The sequence below is a fragment of the Daphnia magna genome, unplaced genomic scaffold (genome assembly GCF_020631705.1).
Source record: "Daphnia magna isolate NIES unplaced genomic scaffold, ASM2063170v1.1 Dm_contigs141, whole genome shotgun sequence".
Lineage (NCBI taxonomy): Eukaryota > Metazoa > Arthropoda > Branchiopoda > Diplostraca > Daphniidae > Daphnia > Daphnia magna.
In genome coordinates, this window is record NW_025533139.1 from 119,172 (window position 1) to 141,203 (window position 22,032).

The following is a 22,032-nucleotide window of genomic DNA, read 5'->3' on the forward strand; positions in this document are numbered from 1 at the left end:
AGATTTCTTCTACCTATTCCTCATCTCTTGCGACTAAATGGTAACAGCATTATGTAACACAATCCAGTTGTTGTGTAGGCCTAAATAATGAACCATTGAGTCTTTCAGATAGTTTGTATTATCTGTTAAGAGAGTAAAAAGAAACAGAATACTTAGTCAACATAATCACCATTTTTCTTGACCACTCGCTCAAGACTGACTGAAATATCGTTTAGACGACGTTGAACAAAGTCTTCAGTGCATACCTTCTGCCAAACTTTGTAAATTTCTTCCCATAAGCGCTGCTCACTAAAAACTTTAACATTCTTTTCAGTCAGCTCGTTGAGCATCTCCTTCCAATAAATGATTCTACAGAAATCACGTCACCAAAACACCTTGGCCAGTCGAGAAGAATCAACCAATTTTTGTGTTCAATATAATACTTTTTCACGGCAGTAGAATAATGGACTGGAAACCTGAATAAAGAACAACAATCTTGTACTGAAACGTCACATCAATTACGTAATTTAGAAATTGGTAACTTACCAGTCATGAACATATTGAATCATGTTCGATGCAGTCTTTTGTCTCAATGGCAGCACATGCTGTTCTAGGAGATTGCTGTATTTAGTTGAGTCCAGTCTACCATCAACTCGAGAAATTGATGAGTTCATTGTCAACATACAGCTCCAAGCAAGAACAGTCCTGGGAATCTTCTCTTTTTCAGATTTATGATACAATGAGATTGTACCGTTTTCTTCAAACCTAACAAAAGTACCAAGATGTGTATGTAAGTAACATGAATAACGATGACTACTAGTACAATAGCTGAGAAAAATATGTTAAACTTTACATGAACCAACACAACCTTACAAACTTTACATGCCGTTCGAGGAGAGCCTAGCCGACAAAGACAAGTATTTTAAACTGGTAACTTAAAAATAATTTGATTGGAAAAAGTTAAGCTTATGGTTTAATTTTTTATTTTTCATTTCAGACCGCATTAATCCGTGGCATTGGAGGATCATCTATGTCAGACGCAATTAAACGGGCGTGGACTAAAATTTTTCTCTCAAAGTGAGAGCTGGATGTAATTGGGAAGGGAAATTGCGTAATGGAATTCGCAAACACGGTCTCGACAAATCGCCAATTACTCGTGCAATCTTCGGTTCGTTTATTTAATTTTCAAGTTAATTTCAATAGTTGTTATCTTGTTTTCTTTCTTTAGAGGGCGTAAAAGGTGTTCCTCAATTTAGGAACGCCAAACAGAGTGAGCTGGAATGGGAAACAAAAGAATTTAATGAAAAGATCCCCAGAACAAGTAAGATCAGAAGAGGCAGCTGCACCTGGCAACGATCAAATTGATGAACCACCAGCCGAAGGGGAGACAGTTCACGTTGATCAACCGCCAAATTGAAAATTCGTAAAGTATCTTAAAATATATCTTTTTTAAGCCTTGATAATGTATGATTCACTTTTTAGGATGTTCAGTGAACGGAAAAGAATTGGTTTCCGTTCACCTCTCAAAAATTTGTATCATGCATGGTGGTAAGTGGATCACCACGTGACTCCGCACAACAGTGCTGGCCTGTTGTCATGCGGATTTGATTGATTGATGCTGCTGGAATTTATTTCTATAGAGTAAGATAATCGTATAACCATAGTTTACGAACGCACCTTGGTGTCTTAAACTACAGAAAAGTGCGTTCGTAAGACATGATTGTACGCGCTGCTATCTTCCTCTATTGTGTGTATTTCTACAATGTAATGCCCGCCAGTGTATAATAAACAAGTTTTTCAAGGCCTTAATTAATTTTTAATTTAATCAAATTGAACCGAAATGTTATTCCGGTTTAAGTCCTGGATAAGTCCGTACGTTACCGGTTCATATCCTGATTGAACGTGATGTGGACGTCACAGGGATATCCATAAATTTACATCCCGATGAGATTCAGGTTGGGACAGACGAGAGATATCCGAAAAATGATATCCATTTGATATCATTATTCAGACGTCCCCAAGAGGGGACATTAGGAAGTCCCTGTGACATCTTTCCGACGGCAAAACGGATCTCCAGCCCGGACGTGCTGGAAATCTCACGGATGTCCCTGTGACGGCGGAGTGCTAGTAGGGTTGATTCGGTCTGACAAGAGTGGTTTCGAATATCTTCTCTGTAACGTCCTAACTCAAGGGTGGAGCTCGGACCTAGCGCTAGAATAAAGACGATGAGGGGAGATAACTTGATGACCTTGTTTATTCCTGGATGGCTATATTTCAACTGCGCTCAGCTAACGGCTATCGGAGCGACGTTGCCATATTTGGGAATGTTACATTTCTCCCCACTTTAGATAAATGACACGGAATACATGATAGCATGACGTGGGAATTACAGTTTGTGGTTATCTGAATTTCGGGATGGTTTTAGTGGGCTGCGGGTCTACTATTACATAGGGAATAACATTTGACAGGGTGCGAGTTGGGATAGCAACGTTAAATGCGACAAATAATTTAAATTTGTTAGTTGTTGCGGTCTTGCTTTTTCCCTTGTATGCCCTTCCCCACGTAGTGAAGAGGATCCGGACGTCTCCTGGGCCGTGATCCGCGACGCTCTGGTGCAGCCGGAGTCTGTGGCGCGTCATCGTCTTCGTCGGATGGCAGAGGAGGGAAATTGTCTGCATCAAAGGGTTCCCTTTAATGTGGTGCTGGAAGTAATATTTCTGCTTCCGGCCACCCGTTGAAGTCGTCTCCGCCTTGGGGTACCGGCAGCTCAGCCACAATTCCATGGAATGTTTCATCTGCAGCATCCGGCGGAGTAGGATTGTGAGGTGGAAGGGCGGTAGGCGGCGGGGCTCCAGCAACCTCGCTTTCCAAAGACACGGGATCCCCGCCATGGAAAGGCTTAAAGAAAGAAGAATTTCTGGTGACCGACTTTTTTGTTGATGATGCTGTGATCATGCTGCCAGTCTTTTTAGCTATGGTTAGTGGTTCGGGAAAGAAGGCTGGGGCCATTTTATTTTTCAATTTTTTGTCATTGCGCAGGAGCACCATGTCGCCAACTTGAAGTGAAGATGGTATCCGGTAGCGACTGCTGTTGGCATAGTCTGCAATTTTTTTGGCTTCGCTATCATTCACGCGGGCCTGGCGATGATGGTCACCAAGATGATCTGCATTCTCCCACGGTACTTCCGGCAATAGGGTTTTAAGTTCCCTGTTGAAAAGGAGTTTAGCTGGAGAGAAACCCGTAACGGTGTGTGGTGTGGCTCGGTAGCTTAAGAGAAAGCGTTCCAAGCCATCTTTTCAATTCTTTCCTTCCACGCCGGTGGTTTGAATCATTTTGGTGATGGGCTGCATGATCCTTTCAACTTCTCCGTTGACTGGGGCCCAAACCGGGGTGACTTTTCGCAGACGAATTCCCATTTTCTTCATATACTCTGCAAATTCTGATCCGTTGAATGGCGGACCATTGTCAGCGTGAATGACATTTGGGATTCCGACGTTCGAGACATGCGATTGTACTTCTGGCCGACGTGGATTTCACATGGTGTACTTCTGGAAAACGGGAGTAATCGTCAATGACGACGAATACCTCTTCACCTGGTGGGAGAGAGTAAAATTCCATGCTGAGATTAACCCACGGGCCCGACGGCATTGGAGACATCACCACCGGTTTCTTTTTGTGAGAGGCGGTGCATGCCTGACACGGAAGACACCTCAGGATTGCCATTTCCACAGCTTTGTTGATAATGGGAAACCAGATTTTGTTTCTAATCAGCTCCTTTGTTCTTTTTTTGACACTCCTTGATGGCCTTGGTGGGCCAATTGAATTGCTTTTGCCTGCAGCGCTCGAGTGATGCACAACTTGTTATTTTTTGTAAGCGTTTTTCCGTCAGTGCTTACCGCTAGCTGATCAAGACATTTGAAGTACGTTGATGTCTTCAAATTTGTCCAGTTTTGTTATGTCACCGCCTTGATTACTGCTTGAATTTCTGGATCAGTTACAGATGCTTCTTGGACCTCGGGGATGGTCATCGATTTCGGGATGAAAGACGCTGTGAGGAAGTTGACGTGTTGTTCTGCCGTTTTAGTAGCAATCGCGTCATGAGTGACGGCGATCGGAGGGCGCGACAGGTAGTCAGCTGGGTTTGTTGCACCCGAAATATGCTTGATGGTCGTGTTGTATGGAGCTACTTTGAGGCTCCATCTTTCCAATCTCGTGTTGCGATGCGACACGCCATTGAAGATGGAGATTAACGGTTTGTGATTACTGAGTACTGTCACCGGTTTTCCAAAAATATAAATATGAAAGTATGGGCAACCCCAGAGTATCGCGAGTGTTTCTCGTTCGAGTTGGGAGTGCCACAACGGCACTTAGCGACTTGCTTGCAAACGCGATGATGCGGAAATCGTTGTCTCCATACCGTTGAGTCAATATTGCGGCTAATCCAACCGGGCTTGCATCGACTAGGATTTCGGACGGGATATTTGTGTTGAAGCACGCCAGGACTGGCTCGTTGGCCAATAGTTCTTTGATGGAGTTGACGGATGCCTTACAATCGGCCGTCCATTGGAAGGTTGCGTCTTTTTTTGTTAGTTCCCGTAGGGGTGCTGTGACGTCAGCAAAGCCGGGTATAAATCGCCGCACGTAATTTGCCATGCTGAGGAAGCTTCTCACTGCGTCGCATGATTCAGGAGTGTTGAGGGAGATCACTGCCGCTATTTTTTCAGGATCTGCTTGAATGCCCTCCCGTGAGAAAATGAATCCATAGAACTTGATTTTAGCTTGGCGGAATCGACACTTTGCTTCGTTTAAAGTGATGTTCACATGATTTAGCTTTGATAGCACTGCGTTGAGGCGGCGGTCGTGTTCCTCTGTGTTCTTTCCCCAAACAAGGATATCGTCACTGACGTTGATGGCACCATCTAAGCCAGTGAGAGTCTGACGAATGGCAGTTTGGCACAACTCCGCCGCTGAATTTACTCCGAAGAAAAGACGTTTGTACCGCCAGAGCCCCACGTGAGTAGAAAAGGTTGTGATGAATCGGCTTTCTTCGTCCAGCTCCAGTTGATGGTAGCCGTGAGCCAGGTCCAAAGCCGAGAACATCACTGCTCCATCTAGGTCAGATAAAATGTCATCAAGCGTGGGTGTGACATGACGCTCCCTTTCAATGGCTTTGTTAGCTTCTGTCATGTAGACGCAGATTCTTACTTTGGTGTTGTCGTGCGGCTTCGTGGTGACAACGGTAGGAGAGATTCACGGTGTTGGGCCGCCAACTGGCTCAATGATGTCCATTTCAACTAAGTGTTTGAGTTCCTTTTCGACGGGAACTCGGAGATGGAGGGGATTCGACGACGAGTGTTGGCTACCGGCTTGACGGATCTGTCGATGTGGAGTTTTTGACGGAGAAATCTTTCAGCTTTCCAATTCCCTTGAACAACCTGGGGAACTTTGTCTTTACTTTGAGAGCACTGCTGGTGTCTTTTCAGACCGTCATTGCGTTGGTCATGTGCATCAAGCCCAGTTTGAAAGCCATTTTTCCGCTTACAGATTTCCCCCGTCCCCTGGACAGATATAGGCCGTTCCTGCAACAGTGTGACAATTGTGTGAGATTTGAACCTGTAAAGCACCTTTAAGGGGCAGTGGTTCTTTTGAGTTGTATTACATAAATTCGTTCGCCTTCTAGCGGTGTTGACCTACACTCTATTAGCTATTCAAAGCCACAAAACCAATGTCAAAAGACCCTCTGGTACCATAAGCCTCAGACCTTTTTAAGCTCTAGTACCGTTAAGATGTCAAGTTCGGGCGATGGTGGTAATGATTTGCAGGGCTCGCAACGCCCACCAGACGACACCGAAATAGATTTGGGCCTCAATCAGGAGGAGTTTCCAGATAAAAAGATTAGTGAATCCCCGAAGAAAAGGAAGAGATCGGGATTTCCATCAAGTGACAGCAGTGACAGCAGTACATCCGAGTCAGCTTCGACAAGCTCATCTGACGAGTCTCATAGCTCGACAGCCAAGAAGAAGAAAGATTAAGAAGAAGAAGAAGAAGAAGACGGAGGCAGAGAAGCCCCCTACGGTCATTTCCTGTAAGGTACTCCGTCATCAAGCTAAGTTAGCCAAAATAGTTATGGCAAGAGGCCTGCAACTAGCAAAAGTGAAACTTCTTCGGAACAAGTATGATTTATCAGTTAGCTCTAAATATGCATTGTCCGGCTTTGGATGATACCTTTTTCGAAGGCTGACGTCCTTGAAGAACTCTTCAGCATCTTAACTTAACATAGATCAACGTGAAAAAGTTCTCCTAGCTCTACAGTTCAAAATTTTAGACATTGGTAGACCCCTACTATATCTCGGTACCCGCATGACCGATCCCGACCGTAAAGAAGCGCTGGAGACGGCCCTGCAGCTGTGGGGAGTGGCATACAACCACATCACGAAGTCTAGACGACGAAACATCATCCGTCAGACAGATCCGAAGATGGAATCCCTCGTGGAAGACCAGGAAAATTTTAATTTATCGGAGTCTAATCAACTATTTGAACGCTACTTCCTAAAAGCCATGGTGAGATCGGCAGACGACGAAGCTAAGTTGAACGCGGTGAACAGAAATGGCGGATCATCCAACAATCGCCATATGCGCGAGTCGAGAGGAGGATGGCATGATCACAGGAAGGATCGTCACCCTTACCGCAACCAATTCGACAAGGGTTACGGCAACAAAAATCCAGGATTCTCACATCAAAGCAGTTATGTCTCTCCTCCTCTTAAAATTAATTCACCAGTCGATAAAACGCCCACCCCAGTAGGGAGAAGGCTGGGTTCGTTTGCTTCAGCATGGCACCGGTTCTCAAAGGACCCGTGGGTGCTGAATATTGTCTCTTATGGCCTTCAAATTGAATTTATGTCCACACCTACGCAAAGGTCCCCCTCCCAATAAAGTGACAGGCAACTTGCAAATAGAGATTATCGAATTCGAAATCAGCACTCTTTTGGGGAAACGGGAGATCGAAGAAGCTCAGGAGATAGGGCTTATCAGTAGTATTTTTACAATCCCTAAAAAATCAGGAGGCTTTCGTCCAGTGATTAACCTTAAAGCTCTGAATAACTTTGTCGTGTATAACCATTTCAAAATGGAAGGCTTACCAACAGTTAAAAGCATTGTTCAAGCGAACGATTGGTTAGCTAAAATAGACCTCACTGACGCGTACTTAACAGTGTTGATGCACCAGTCCCACCGCCGTTTTTTTGCTATTCGCATGGAAAGGGAAGATCTATCAGTTCACCTGTCTTCCATTTGGGTTATCTTCCGCACCGCGAATATTTACTAAACTTTTAAAACCTGTAGTGGCCTTTTTGAGGAAGAAAGGAATCAGGTTGGTGATTTATCTTGATGACATCCTCATCATGAATTCGGATCGGGACGTTTTGACTAGAGATGTCGCAGTAGACACATCAACGCTAGAAGAAGCCGGGGTAAAGGAACAAAAATCGGAAACCGTTCCCACCCAAAGCATAGAATTTTTGGGGCTGATTATAGACACAGTTCATTCGACTCTGGATCTGACCACAGGTAAAAAAAGAGGCGATTATGCAAGCCTGTAAAAGACTTCTGTCCAGCCGAGAGTTGGCTCTCTGGGATCTGGCCTCGTTATTAGGTAACTTCAATTGGGCCACAGCGGCGGTCCCGTTTGCTCAAGCTAATCTACGAAGTATTCAGAATTTGTACATTAACCACTAAAAGATGGCAGGGGGAAATTTAGTCGTAAAAACAACATTGTCGGAGGAAGCAAGGGCAGACTTGAACTGGTGGGTTCGACATTTAGATCAGTCATTCGGGAAATCTTTTTTAACCGCAGACCCAGACTTGCTCTTTTCGGACGCATCCATGACCGGTTGGGGCGCGACGGACAACTATTGTAGCACAGGAGGGAAATGGTCCAATCAAGATACCGGGCGCCATATCAATGAACTAGAATTGTTGGCAGCTTTCTTGACACTACAATATTTTGCAAGCGCTTCTCGGAATTGCGCCATCAGGCTTAATATTGACAATACGACAGCGGTAGCTCACATTAATAAAAGCGGGGGCACAAGATCGCCTTATCTCTTAGAAATAGCGCTAAAAATCGGCAAATGGAGCAAATTGTGAAACATCATTTTAGAAGCAAAATATCTACCCGGGGTTCTTAATGTCGTGGCAGATATATAATCCAGGAGATCGTTCCAGGACAGGGGGGACTGGCATCTAAATTGTCAGATTTTTCAAAAGATCTGGGAGCGCTGGCACCCAGATCTATTTGCGTTGCAGATGAACGCTCAGTTGCCGGAGTTTGTCTGCTGGCACCCTGACCCAGCAGCATGGATGATAGCTGCCTTCTCACTCAATTGGAAGTACATCAAGGGATATGGATTCCCACCATTCAATCTGATAGGGAACTGCATCCGGAAGATGCACCAAGACCAGGCCCAGTTGACACTAGTTTGCCCGTATTGGCCCAGCCAACCCTGGTTCCCGTTGCTCCTGGAGACGACAGTCGATATACCGAGGATCCTTCCCTACCACGAAGACCTGCTGTTGGATGCGAACGGGGAAGCTCACCCACTACTGACATCCAACGCTCTGTGCTTAATCGCATGGAGATTATCAGGAGTCGCTTCAGAAGCGATGGAATTCCGGACCAAGCTATCGACCTTATACTGGCCAGCAACTGACCAGCCACATACACTGGCTACGAAGCCGCCTGGAACCAGTAGACAGATTGGTGCAATAGGAATGGTCACCATCCCTGGCATGGCTCTCTAATCAACGTAATTACCTTTTTGTCCGATTCTTTTCAAAACGGGAAAGCTTACAGTACCATTAATGTCTATCGGTCTATGCTATCGGTTACTCTGCCGCAGGTGAACGGGCAAGATTAAGGAAAACAACCGACTGTTCTTAAACTTATGAAAGGAATTTTTAATTCCAACCCACCAAAGCCAAAGTATGCGGGTACATGGGATGTTGATCTAGTATTAAAATTCTTTAAGTCCGCTCCGCCCAACAAGGAACTATCGCTGATCCGACTATCACGTAAGACAGCTATGCTTTTGGCCTTGGTAACGATGTTTCGAGTTTCAGAACTGGCCGCGATCGATTCGGCGTCGTTGGTTTTTCAGATAGTGGTCTTCAGTTCAACTTATCTAGGCTGAGGAAATCGCAGAATGCCGGACCACTTCTCTCTCGGAATATAATCCGCTTACAAGACGTCAAGATATGTCCGGTTGCAACAACGGAAGATTATTGGAAAGCAACACTCCCTTTACGTAAGCCAGGGGAGAGTGCAAACCTGTTTGTGGGCTCGGTCAAACCACATAGTCAAGTGAAAGGGTCGACGATTGGTCATTGGATCAAAAAGACAGTCAGTAGACACGTCGATCTACTCCACTCATTCCACCCGAGGAGCCTCCGCTTCGAAAGTGGCAAAGAAAGGCGCACCAACAGACTCAATTTTGAAAACGGCAAGTTGGGCATCCGAATCAACCTTTGTTAGATACTATAGGAGAGAAATCCTTCAGCAGGATGTGGGGATAACAGTCTTATCCGAAAATTGTACGTGTATATCTTAACGGATGTTGCGCCAACTTGGGTTTTCCTAGGCGGCGGTAGGCTGTTCGGTCTACGAGAGTCACTGTAGAGCCAGAATCCGTGATGACTGGAATATTGACGTTGTTCACAGCTACTTTGTACCGGGCGTTTTGAAGACCCTTGGTCGTGATTTGAAAAGTGTTATCATCCTCAGACTCGGAGTTGGAATTTTCGACGATTGTTACGTTTGCTCGTTCCTTTTGTTTTGCAGGATGGTAGGACTTTTGTTTGAAGTTGGAAGTTTCTCTTTCCATTTTGTTTGCCTGTGTGGCTGCTGCCTCTAGGGCTCTTGCCTTGTTCAGTACACCGTCCAGTGTCATTGCTGGCTTTTCCATTATCTTCCGTCTGAGCTCGGTTAAGGTGCAGCCTATTGTCAATTTGGCCTTGATTTCCCTGTCTTTGTCTGTGAAACCACAGTTTTTTGCTGACTGTTGGAGTCGCGTGTGAAATGCATCAAAAGACTCACCATCTAGCTGTCTTGATTGTCGAAACGTGAACATTTCAAAGTCCGTGTTCACTCTGGGTGTGAAGTGGTCACTTAGAGCACGCCGTGCTGCTTCGTAGATGGTTTCGTTACTCTGCGTGTGGTGTGTGAAATTTTTTTTTGAAACTTCTAGTGACTCTGCGTGTGGTGTGTGAAATTTTTTTTTTACTTTTGGTGAAACTGCCCAGCTGCCCGCTCTGCCCAGCTGCCTACATTGCCCATGCTGTCCAGGTACCCACGCTGCCCAGGTGCCCACGCTGCCCAGGTGCCCACGCTGCCCGGGTTGTTCCTGCTTGGTGAAATGGATTCGCAAACCGTAAGTCAATCATTCACTTAAATAGTGCTGGGCCGATCCCAGACACAGTGTATCGGGCTTGGAACGGATAGGCAACGTTTCGAGTGCTGACATTGTCTAGTTAAGTTAAGAGGCATTGAGACTCATCACCTCAATGGGCACAGGTATCGGGATTGGTTTCACAGTGTCGTCGTGAAAGAGGCCCAGGTCAGTGGACCTTCAGTTAGATAGATATCTTAGTCGGGACATAGGCTGACTAGGATTAGAAATAATTGCGGTAGCTATTTAATTTCTTGTGTAAATTTTTTGCATTTCCGAGCCTCGTCTACGTTGAACTCAACGAACAGCTGTCGATCTGGTGATACTCCCAAGTATGGAGCCAATCCCGCGTATGAATTGGATACTAACTCTTCTTTGCTAGTTGCTACCGGCATGGGAAACACGCTGTAAATCTGCAAGGCATAATTGAATTCGAATACCGGCAGATGAATAAACAACCGAATGTTGCCGCTTACAAGCGCCGCTTCCACCCTGGCCTCCTGGTACGCTCTCCAGCCATTTCCTCCTTGTAATACTGGTGTCAGTCCCCAGCCTTGAGGCAAGGCTTGTGGAACTGAATCTAGCGCTTGAGCCAGTACATTCGGAGGACACAGGAGTGGTGATAGTCTCCCTATGGCTGCATCAGCTAGGCCAGTCTGGCACCCGTGTAGGACTTCAGCCGCCCAATCTAGCGCTCTATTTGCCCTCTCCACAGACCTCGTTACCTTCTGTACGAAGAGTAGCTCTCGGGCGAGGAGACTCCAGCTATCATTGAAGACTTTCTTCAGCTGTGCCTGCTCCCGCCGCATCTGACCAGTTACCGCCATGAGAGCACTGATCTCGGACTCATGCTCGGCCAGGTGCCCCATAGTCCCATTTAACAAGGTCGCTTGTTCCTGGAGGAGGTGCACCACCTCCAGACCCTTCTTGTCAAATGACTCAGGCCTAGAGTTCACTGCTTCCAAGTCCTTCGTCGTAGTGGTTCCGAAAGGCGAGTTAAGCAGCTGGCCACCTCCATCGATCAATCCACGCCTCCACCGGGTTCCATCGCCTCTCAGAGCTCGTTCCAACTCCCAGAATTACCGCCTCCGGCGTTCCGCTCTTACCTTGATTTCAGCCAAGTCAAGCGCAGGACCTTCCAAAAAGGGTTTGACCTCCATAGGGAAATTCCCTGTCACTGCTTTGTCGAAGGAACGCGACATATCGTCTACCCAAGCGGTAACAAGTTTAATTACTTACTCTACCCGCTTGGTGGGCTCGTCTTAGATGACAACCCATTCCGAATCACCCAGTGCCAACGTACCTTCCGGATGGAACACCGCTCCCTCGGTCCCAACGAACTTTCCTCTCATTTCATTCGCTTGAACCATTTGGCCAACGACACAGACCAATGTGAATAACAGCATATTCTTCATCCATCCGGGAGCCCGTTTCTTCCTGGTTGGACGACCCGTCAGCGATTCTGCCACTTAATGAGTCGCGGAATCTCCTCCGCCTTGTAGGCCTTCGTCCATTTCGGCAATCGGCTCCAACTGGCGGCGCTTCACTATCCCCTTTCTTCCTCTGGCTAGCAGCTCCACAGCTGCTCCAGTAGAGGTGGTGTGGGGTGTCACTTCAGTGTCGGTTTCAGGTGTCACAACCGTGTCGGCCTCGGCACGTGGCCCAGACCGCTCCAGTATCGGCACGTGCTTCTTCCAAGCCGGTGTTAGCACGCGCGACACCCGAGTCGGTGTCGGCACTCTCGATATCCAAGACGATGTCGGTTTGCTCGATATCCAACTCACTTTCTTTGTCGGTATCTGACTCCTCGTCCGGTTCCACTACAAACTTCTTCATTTGCGACACATGTACCACAATAGTCTTTTTCCCACTTGGTTTACGAAGTTCGTAGTTCAGTTCAGTAACCTGTCTTATCACTTAGTAAGGCCCCATGTATTGATGCAGCAACTTTTCCGCGAGCCCCTTCTTTCGCTGAGGACGAAAGATTAACACTAGGTCTCCGGGTTCGTACACTGGTGCCACTATCACTCTGGCATCATATTGCGTCTTCTGCCGTTGCTGTACCATGGCCAGCCTGCCCTTTACGTCTTCTCTCAGCTTCATCATTGCCTTCATCAGATCTTCCGCATTGACGAGTTTTGGCTGGCTTGGCCCCGTCGCCACCAGCAGATCCGTCGGAATCACTGCTTCTCTCCCATACACGATCATGAACGGTGTATGGTTGGTTACTTTCTTGTCGCGCAGTGTTGTAGGCCAATATCACGAACCCGAGGAATTCGTCCCAATCCTCGTGGCTTTCGTCCACGTACATCGCGAGCATTGTTGCTAGCGTCTTGTTTTGCCTTTCCACAAGGCCGTTCGCTTGCTGATGGTAGGGCACCGTCATGCGATGTGACAGTCGCAGCAGTGCCAACACTTCACGGGTTACCTCGGCGGTAAAATACTTCCCCTGGTCCGAGGTCAGTTCCCGTGGAAATCCGTGTCGAAGCACAACATCCTCGACAAAGAAGTTCGGTATTTGCCGGGTCTTGGCATCCGACAACGCCCTGGCCTCCACCCATTTTGTAAGGTAGTCAACCGCCACCACAATGTTTGTATTACCACTACGGGATCGTGGGAACGGGCCAAGGACATCAATGCCGATCCACTTGAATGGTCCTCCCACCTGTGTGATCTCCATCAGCCCCTTCGGTTTTCCTTGATCCGGCTTCCGCGTCTGGCAACTTTTGCAGCTTTGGACTTAGCGGGTAACCGCGCTGTCTATTTTGGGCCAATAAAATGTTAGTCTCGCTTTCTCCAGGGTCTTTCCTTGCCCTAGATGTCCTGCAGTGGGTTCGTCATGAACCCATGACAACGCTTCCTTCCGCCACTCCGGTGGCACACATCGGCGGTCAAATTCTTGACCGAACCTGATTGTCCTCAGGTACAGTAAGCCCTCCTTCATCATGAAATTCCCGTACTGCGTGGTGCCGTTCTTGCTCATCACCTGCTTGATCCATCGCCACTGCTTCACCCGGTCTTGACCATCAGCCCAAGACCGCGTATCCAGGCCTATGGCAGTGACTGGGATGGCCACCGCTTGTGCCCCCTCACCCCCTTCTTGTATAGGGTAACGCGATAGGGCATCCGCGTCTTCCTGTAAACTTCCTTTCTTGTAGCAGATGGCAATGTCGTACTCTTGCAACGACAAACTCCACCTCTCCAATCGCCCACTTAGCTCTTGCTTGGTCATCAGCCAACATAAGGCATGGTGATCGGTTTTCACCACGACTTTTATACCCCAAATGTACGGCCGAAACTTCTTTACAGTCCATACAATGGCAAGGCACATTTTTTCATCTTCAGCTGCAAATTAGCCTTCCGGAAGCAAGACAAGACTTTTCCCAGTCTTTCCAAATGCTCTTCCGCATCCCTCCCAAAGATGACTACATCATCCATGTAGACCAGGCAATCGGTCCACTTCAATCCTGCAAATACCATGTCCATCAGCCGCTGGAATGTGCTCGGAGCTGAGCATAATCTAAACGTCATCACGCGGAACTGGTAGAGGCCATCCGGTGTGACGAAAGCTGTCTTTGTCCTATCCGCTTCCGCAACTGGCACCTGCCAGTATCCAATCTAAAGGTCTACAACACTACACAGAGTCGCTCCCTCCAGCTTGGATAGTGCATCGTCTATGCGCGGGAGTGGGTAAACATCCTTTGTTGTCACTTCGTTCAGCCGTCTGTAGTCAATGCAGAATCGCGACTTCCCGTCCTTTTTCTTCACTAGGACAATGGGCGATGACCACGGGCTTTGAGCAGGCTCTATAACTCCCTGCTTAAGCATCTTGTTGACTTCATCCTTAATCAGTTCCCGCTCCCTTCAAGCACGTCTCCTTGGCAGCTGCTTAATCGGTGCTGCCGTACCCGTTGGGATCACATGATCCGCATGATCAACGTTCATCACGTGGACCCACGCCTCCGTCTTCGAGCAGTCAATCAACGCGTGACCCGCCGAAAGTCCACTATTCTGCAGCAGTTTCTTCGACGGTCTGAGTAGCATAATCGTGTCACTCCCTTCCGACTCAGGGATCGATACTTTCACTGGCACCGCACTTCTCTTCGTCACCGTCACACGCACCGTCGCTGTCACTTTTCTAACGGCATCTTTCCCACTGCTTGCTTCCATATGGATGGCTCCGAGTTCCACTATTGGCGGATCACTAAAGCAAATATTCAGCTCTCGGAAACCCTTCAGTAAGTTCCTACCCATGATAAATTCCGGCCCAAATGTCTTCAGAACCAGCGCTTCACCCTCCACGGACGCGTTTTTATTCGTGACCGTGAGGGAAACTTTTCCAATCGGGCTCATCGGCTGTCCATCAGCCGTCACGACCATCGGACCTTCCCACGGGACTATTTTCAATTTCAATTTACTCGCCAATGATGGTGAAATAACTGAAATTATCGCTCCCGTGTCGACCCGGCCGTCCACCAATCCAAATTTCTTTAGTTGGCTGACGATCACCATTGGTCGTTCTAGCAGTCTGGTCTCCGTCAATCACCGCGCAGGCCGCCTTAGGATCCTCCCCCTCGGGTTTCTTGGGTTTCGCTTTACTCTCCTTCTTCTTTTCCTTCTGACAGTTTCTCGCGATATGCCCTTCTTCATCGCAATTAAATCAGCGAATCGGATTCTTCTTTTTCGGCTTCTTGTTCCAATCACCTTTTCCACCTTCTTTCTCCTTTTTCTTCGAAGGATCCCTTGCCCGGGCTAGCTCGTTCCGAAACTCCTGGATCTGATGCTGTAGGTCTTGCATTTGATCAAGGCCTACTGCTCCGACAGCAGGCTTCTCACGCTCTCTACGCCTATCCTCATAGCCTCTTTCATAGGCTGTTCTACGGCATCCACGTGCAGTCTGGCCTCCTCCAGGAAATCATCACACGTCTTGATCCCCAACACGTAAAGCCTCTCGTACAGGGCTGGACTCAGCTCCTTGAACAGGTGATCAATGCGCACCTCTTCAGCCATGTCTGGCTGCACAATGCGGAACATGTCCATGACATCATGGTAGTACTCCGTGACATCCTCGTCCATCCCTTAGACTCTCATCCGCAGCTTCCTTTCCGTTTGCCGCTTCAGATTTACCGCCACGAATTGCTTGAGGAACAGCGTCTTGAGCCCTCTCACCTCTCTGTAGTGCTCCGGTTCGTCATCCGTCGCGGCTACGCGAATATTCCGGTCCTCCCAGTTATCCGGTCGGGCGTCTCTTGCCTCAAGGCCTACAATCCATTTGTACGCAGTACCCTCGAGCGAGACGTCGATAGCCCTTGCTAGATCGTTATTTGACCAACGATTATGGCGGCCGATCCTTTCAAATCGGTCTATCCACTCAATTGCGTTCTCTTTGGGCGTGCCCCGGAACTTTTCGGGCTCCTTGTAGTGGAACATTGGGCGGTCCGCCATGTCCTCCTCTTCTTCCAAAAACGGATCCCAATCTAGCTCGGGATCCTCCAGAGACTGTCGGCTCGAGGATCCTCCGACGCTGAACCCGCTTCGTCCGTGTTTCACGGTTGTCGCTTCCTGCGGAGTACTGAACGCTCTTAGTCGTAGGCCTTCACGCGGGTTTCTTCCTCTCAAGCCTCCCGCCTCCGACAGATGGCTACTATCGGTACCTGACAAACGATCGATGACCCCAGTTGTATCAGCTTCCACGCCCGCTGCGCTTCTTTCGCCGTTCACGTCTTCCGCTTGTGCCGACACCTGACACACTTCCTGGCTCCCGGTCACTAACCCCTGCGTTCCAAGTGAATTCGGGTCACCCGTCCGCTTCCACTGTGACAGCGATCCTTGATCCCGATCAATAAGCCGCTCTTCCTGTCGCTCTACGTCCCCCGCACTGGTCCGTACGTTCACATCTCGTCCATTCCCTTCCTCACAAGCCCCCTTACACTGCTTACGTGCAGCCCTCGGCTCGTAAGTCCCTTCCGACACGACACTTTCCGCTCCTGGATTCCTATAATCCTGGACGCTCCGTGCTTCCTCAAATTCCTCGCCTTGTTGCTCGGAATCCGACCGGAATTGTGCCGGATCTTGAACTTCCCTTGGTCGGGACACTTCACTGGGCAAACACGCAACCCTCAGCCCCGAAGTAAACTCACTTGCCTCTCCAGGCGGGCCTCTTGAACGGCACTTTACCCGCGCTGATGTTGCGTCTACTGCCTGCAATTGCGATCGCCCCAGAGGTGTAGCTGCCCTCACACCCGAATAATAAGTGTGAATTTCCAAGGCCACTTCCTCTGCTGCCCGCCTATGGCTTTCCCCCCCCCCATGTCTGCTATCACACTTCTCCCGTGTGACATTCACTCGAGGATCTGCTGCGATCCCACTATCAACACCACGCTTCCTCAGACCGTTGCTGTGGTCTGGTGCCCGGCAATAAATTGCCGAGTCCGTTTTCCAGAGACCCCTCACAGCGAACGCCTACCCGAGTCAAACGTGTCTTTGACTAGTGACAAAACAAGAGCATCTCCACCATGTAACTGATTCACTGGGTGTATTACTCGTAGGCAGGTTACACGATACACAGCAGTACACGACAGCACTAAACAGCACTAACAAGACTACAGCTACACAGAATCACTACACTGAACTGCTCCTCTGGCCGGCCATAGAAGGGCTTTTAAGGCCTCTGACATCCGGCCAGAGCGGCAAAATCCATTGACCACATTTAGGCCATTCAGCATCCGGGGCTGAGCGACAAAGTACATTTGCGCTACAATATAAGGAAATGCGAATTGGGCACGTAGACTTTAGACCCCTTCGACATAAGACCCCAGGGGGGGTCGACCGTAAACCCCTACGTTACGACGCAAGATCCCCAACATAAAAAAAATCTATATTTTTTTAATTAATGGACAACGCAAAACCCCTAGCCCCCGACGCAAGGTCCCTGTGTCTTTTTTTTATTTAATGTAACCCCTACTTAAGACCCCGTGCCTTAAAATGTCTTCATATATTACCGACTTTAAGTCCCTCTCCCCCGACACAATGTCCCTGTATTTTTCGCCATTAAATATTATCCCGATTCAAGACCCCGTTTTCCAAAATGTGCCATTAATTCCTAACTTTATACCCCAGACACAAGTCCCCGTAATTTTTGCAAACGAAAATTTCCCGACCAAAGACCCCATGCTTAATCATGTTATAGTAACATCTGCTTGCAGAGTTGCCGCGATCGATGGAAATGATCGAGATCGAAGGATCGATCGATCAATTTTCCCTGATCGAGGCGATCGAATTGATCACAGCAGGTTATCGAGATCGAGATCGAAAGGGTCACATGATCGAGATATTTCTCGATCAAGACGAATTTTGCGCCACCTAGGTTGATAATTTTTTTTTAAATTTGTCTGCTTTTTCAGACGACGTGAATTTATGCAACTTCACGTGTTGCAGACTTGCAGTAACATTCAGTTTATTCTAGATTCTAGACATAGCACATAGTCAAATCTTTTAATACTGCATAAGTAACGAATTTAACGACTGTGAGATGAGTGTGGACGTGGAGCCTTCAACGTCAAAAGATGATAGGCATAGGCCTACGCCTACCATTGATTTGTAAGTAATGAAATGTTGTATCCTAAAGAAAATATATTACATTTTCAATTTCCACTTCAGAACTGAGAGTCAACCTGCACTTGCAGAAAAGAAGAAATATGTAGTATTTGTCCCACCAGATTATTTTGAAAAAGTTAGCAGTACAGAGAAATCTACGATTTACAAGTGCTTGATGGGTTGTTTAAACAAAACCGTTACAGTGAACCACACAACTCTTCATAATGTTCGCAGACATGTTGAGGTAGATTTACATTTAAATGCTCTTTTACTTTCTACAACTGTACGTACAAATAATAATTGTTATTTTCAAAGTCTTTCCACAAATTAAGATTGCCCGACTTAAATTCAAAAATAGAAGAACACAAAACTCAGAGTTTGTTAAATAAACGTCGCGATTCAGGGAAAGATGTGTTTGGTGCTAAGACAGTAATTGACAAACATTTGGTTAACACAAAAGAGCCACCGACCTCTAAGCCCATTGTTACTCAAGCCGACTTGGACGACAAAATCATGGTAAGAATCATTCTCTCATGATTTAAAGTTAACCTCCAAGAAAGTAATCGTAATTTTATTCTTAGGATTTTATTGTAAGCGACATGAATGCTTTAAGGATAGTTGAGAAAGAAGGTTTTCTCGGGCTCATGGGAGGCCTTGTTGGAAAGTTAAAAGTAAAAAAGAGAACGTTCTTTACCGAAAAACTGAAGCAAAACTTTTCAAATTCGAAAACTGCACTCTGCTTGGCCCTGGAAAACGTAACTGATGTGTGTACCACCGCTGACATGTGGACAGCTCATCGTAGGAGCTACTTAGGGATGACAGTCCACTGGAAAGGGGACGATTTAAAGAGACGCAGTGCTTGCCTACCCATATAGCACAGTGCGGTCCAAAGGACATTCAATGGATGTCCGTTATGGATGTCCCATGGACGGCTTCTTGCTCTACCTATGACCGCCCCGTTTAGTACCCAAAAGTTATCTTAAAGACGTCCTAAGGACGTTGCATTTTTTACCGTTTTGGATGTAAATTAGACGTGCTAGGGCTTTGAATTCTAACTTTCATTTAATATTAACGTGAATGTGCTTTCTAAATAATTTTTAAAATATCATATAAAAACCGAGAAACTGTATTTCTTACAATAAATACAAACAGAATAAATTCAACACGAAAACCGCTAATTGCAATTTAGTTGTGTTAATTAAAAGAAAAGACAATGAATAAAGAAATCGCCTAAATTCATAACTAAAATAATTAAAATGTAATGTTCTTGGTTGATCGAGGAAACCACGGTTGATAGGGCTGATGTTTCAATTAGCGTTAGTCTTCTTATCCTTTAAATGGCGAAGCCAAGACATTGCTGCGTCAATGGCGTCTGTTTCTGTTATGGGTAACGTCTTACTAGAAGTAGCGGATTCTGGTATAAAAGTATATTTCTGGTATTAGTTTATGCGGAGAAAAGTAAAAAAATTGTTATCTCGTACCTAGTATTATTTTTCCAAGAAGAGAGGATCCCAAGCTGCAATTTCCTCTTCGCCCGTACCAGCTAAATTGCTTGCCGAACTCCTTATCCAGAACCTTTTTTAGGATTTTCCTCACTACACTTGCAGGACTTTTTTCTCCAATTACTGCAAGTTTCTCTTTCTAGAAAAAAAAAATGTAAATAATGAGGAACACATGAATTCAATACAGTTTTCAGTACATATTATACTTACTAAAGATTTTCGAGCATGAAAAGGCTTGAGCTGGTCGTTCACTTCTTCAAATTTCAACATTGAAGTGAGAGGGAAGATTTCGAAATTAAAACCATCTTGCTCTGGCTCATCATTTAAAATTTTCTTTTGAAGAGCCAAATCCATCCACTTCATTCGTTCAAATAATCCACTTGTTAACTTCTGATTATCCTGGATTCCAAAGTTTGCTTTGACTATGCCTCGATGTAAGAGTTGTGACGAAGTTTCTGAAAATAATAAAGAACGTTAGCATTGCCATTAATACAGCGATAATTATTTTTTTAAATACCAGAAAGATAACCTACCATTATTTCGAAATTTAACGGTTCTGAGTGAGTTTTGAGATCGAGAAACAGCAGACGCTTTGTTATTGTCGTATCGGGAATGATATGGCTCGGATCTCGGAGATGCGTTGTCATTGTCGTAAAGGGAATAATGGGGTTGGGATTCACAAGCCACTTTGTCATTGGGGAAACGATGAGAAACAGCTGACTGGGATCCTGACCAAGCACTTTTTGCTGTTTATTATTGGATGATGGTAACAAACTCTTTCCTTTGTATGAATCTGACTTCCCTAAAAATGAAAATCGTGCCGTATAAAGATTTATATTCCATTTGATACGAAAAATCTGAAGAAAATTGCCCTACCTGCCATACTTGTTGATGACAGCGCTAATTTTGCTTTAGTAACTGAATGATTGGTGTCACTTTCATGAAACGATTTGGTTTTTGCTTTCTCAGGTTCCATAGCAGAAGTCCAAGTGTCCGTAGAGTCTTCTTCATCGCTTAATGATGGAACAGAGTAACCGTAATTTACTGGACGATGTCTAGTAGAAAAATGCGCAGCTTGGCCTAAACAATATTAATTGTAAATTGATACATTTTGGGTTAAAAAAAATAAATATTGATAGTGCTGGTATTTTAAATATTCACCTGAAAACGGTAATTGAATATTTTTGGAAATATTACCATCATCTTCAATTGTGTCAATGCTGTTGCTGGACGTATTAGGTTGCAAACTATGCTTTTCAGATCCATGTCTCGCATGATTAATTCTGGTGTTTGCTGGATTTTCACTGTTTGACTGGTTCAAATCAGTGTCCATTGACTGAAATTCGCCTTCATCTCCAAATTCTGGAACAGAATACCCGTAATTTACAGGACGATATCGAGTGGAAAAATGATGAGTTCGATCTGTACAAAATTACCGTAAAAATTTTTTTTGAATCAATATTTCAATTATTTACCTGAAAACGAAAGTATGTCGCTGTCGTCTTTAAACGAGTCATTTGGCTTGCTAGTTGTATCTCGCAAACCTGTTTGCTTTTCAGGAAAGCATCTCACATTCTCATTTCTGGTTGGCTTCTTACTGTTTGATGGCAAACTTTTTGTTCTTTTGATGCAAGAACGTTGAGATTGTAGATTGCCTAAATTACGTTTATACAACATTAGTTTACGAGAATTAAAAAAAAGTAAAGGACTGTAATCTGACTTTGTGAGGAAAGCTTGGTATTGGCTAATGCAATTGCTGGTGGTTTTGGCGGAACAGGAGAATTCGCCATTTCGTCTTCGCTGCCACTAGCCGGGAATTGCCGAATTCTTTTAAAAGATGTTTTCTTTGAACGATTGATTGCCATGTCATCATCTTCATTTTTATCTTCTCGGGAAAATTTTGACATTCGCGATTTTCTGGTTTTTTTCCTTTCATCTGCGTCGGTTGTACACAGATCATCCCCCTTAACTGCTTTATTGAGTTTTTGTCTTGCTTCATCGTAAGATGCTAAATGAATACAAGATTTAAACACAGGACAATGAAATAATTAAGGACTTACTCTCTCACCATATGTTTTGATTAATTTTGCAGGATATTTGACCCAACTTGAGTCTGGTTGATGACATGTTTTTACATAAGTCGTAATATATTTTTCTTTGCTTTTCGGAGGAAATAAACAGTATTCACCATCAAACCAACTCTCACATACAACTTCCACCCACTTGTCAACATCATCAACATCTTCAGTGATTTCCTCGACAATTGCAAATTTAGGCTAAAAAAGGTTTCAAAAAATTTACAAAATACTACATTAATTCATTAAACTTAATGGTGATTTTCAAAATGCAAAGGAAATACTGCAAAAGATCCATTTCGTGAAGGAATAGGAAGTTGAACAGCTTTTACTTGAAACAAATCTATTGGCAAGGCCTCTAAGCGGTCAGATAAAAGACTTACAGAATAGATGTGGTAACAAGAAGATCTAATAGGATAAGAGTAGAGATCACT

The 22,032-nt window shown here is 45.7% G+C and overlaps 1 protein-coding gene, 2 long non-coding RNA genes and 2 pseudogenes across 3 annotated transcripts; 2 read left to right on the plus strand and 3 right to left on the minus strand.

Moving 5' to 3' along the window:
• Positions 1-36: 36 nt before the first annotated feature.
• Positions 37-742, minus strand: LOC123467072 (annotated as a pseudogene).
• A 69-nt stretch (positions 743-811) lies between these two features.
• On the plus strand, positions 812-1,397 carry LOC123467073. The gene is made up of 3 exons (XR_006641607.1): positions 812-909; positions 977-1,147; positions 1,208-1,397. It is a non-coding gene; the product is annotated as an uncharacterized LOC123467073 (long non-coding RNA).
• Positions 1,398-5,766: 4,369 nt separating this feature from the next.
• LOC116934947 lies at positions 5,767-6,916 on the plus strand (annotated as a pseudogene).
• A 2,642-nt stretch (positions 6,917-9,558) lies between these two features.
• On the minus strand, positions 9,559-9,927 carry LOC123467056. The gene is made up of 2 exons (XM_045167130.1): positions 9,793-9,927; positions 9,559-9,726 (listed from the first exon to the last, which is right to left on the minus strand). Exons 1-2 carry the CDS (start codon positions 9,925-9,927, stop codon positions 9,559-9,561), a joined length of 303 nt encoding a protein of 100 aa, XP_045023065.1.
• Positions 9,928-20,982: 11,055 nt separating this feature from the next.
• On the minus strand, positions 20,983-21,933 carry LOC123467070. The gene is made up of 3 exons (XR_006641605.1): positions 21,592-21,933; positions 21,244-21,531; positions 20,983-21,178 (listed from the first exon to the last, which is right to left on the minus strand). It is a non-coding gene; the product is annotated as an uncharacterized LOC123467070 (long non-coding RNA).
• Positions 21,934-22,032: the final 99 nt, after the last annotated feature.

Coding starts and splice junctions, on each gene's coding strand:
- LOC123467056 (XM_045167130.1), bottom strand. CDS start 9,927: ATGACACTGGACGGTGTACTGAACAAGGCAAGAGCCCTAGAGGCAGCA. Junction 9,727..9,792: donor AACAAAAGGAACGAGCAAAC/GTAACAATCGTC, acceptor ATCACGACCAAG/GGTCTTCAAAACGCCCGGTA.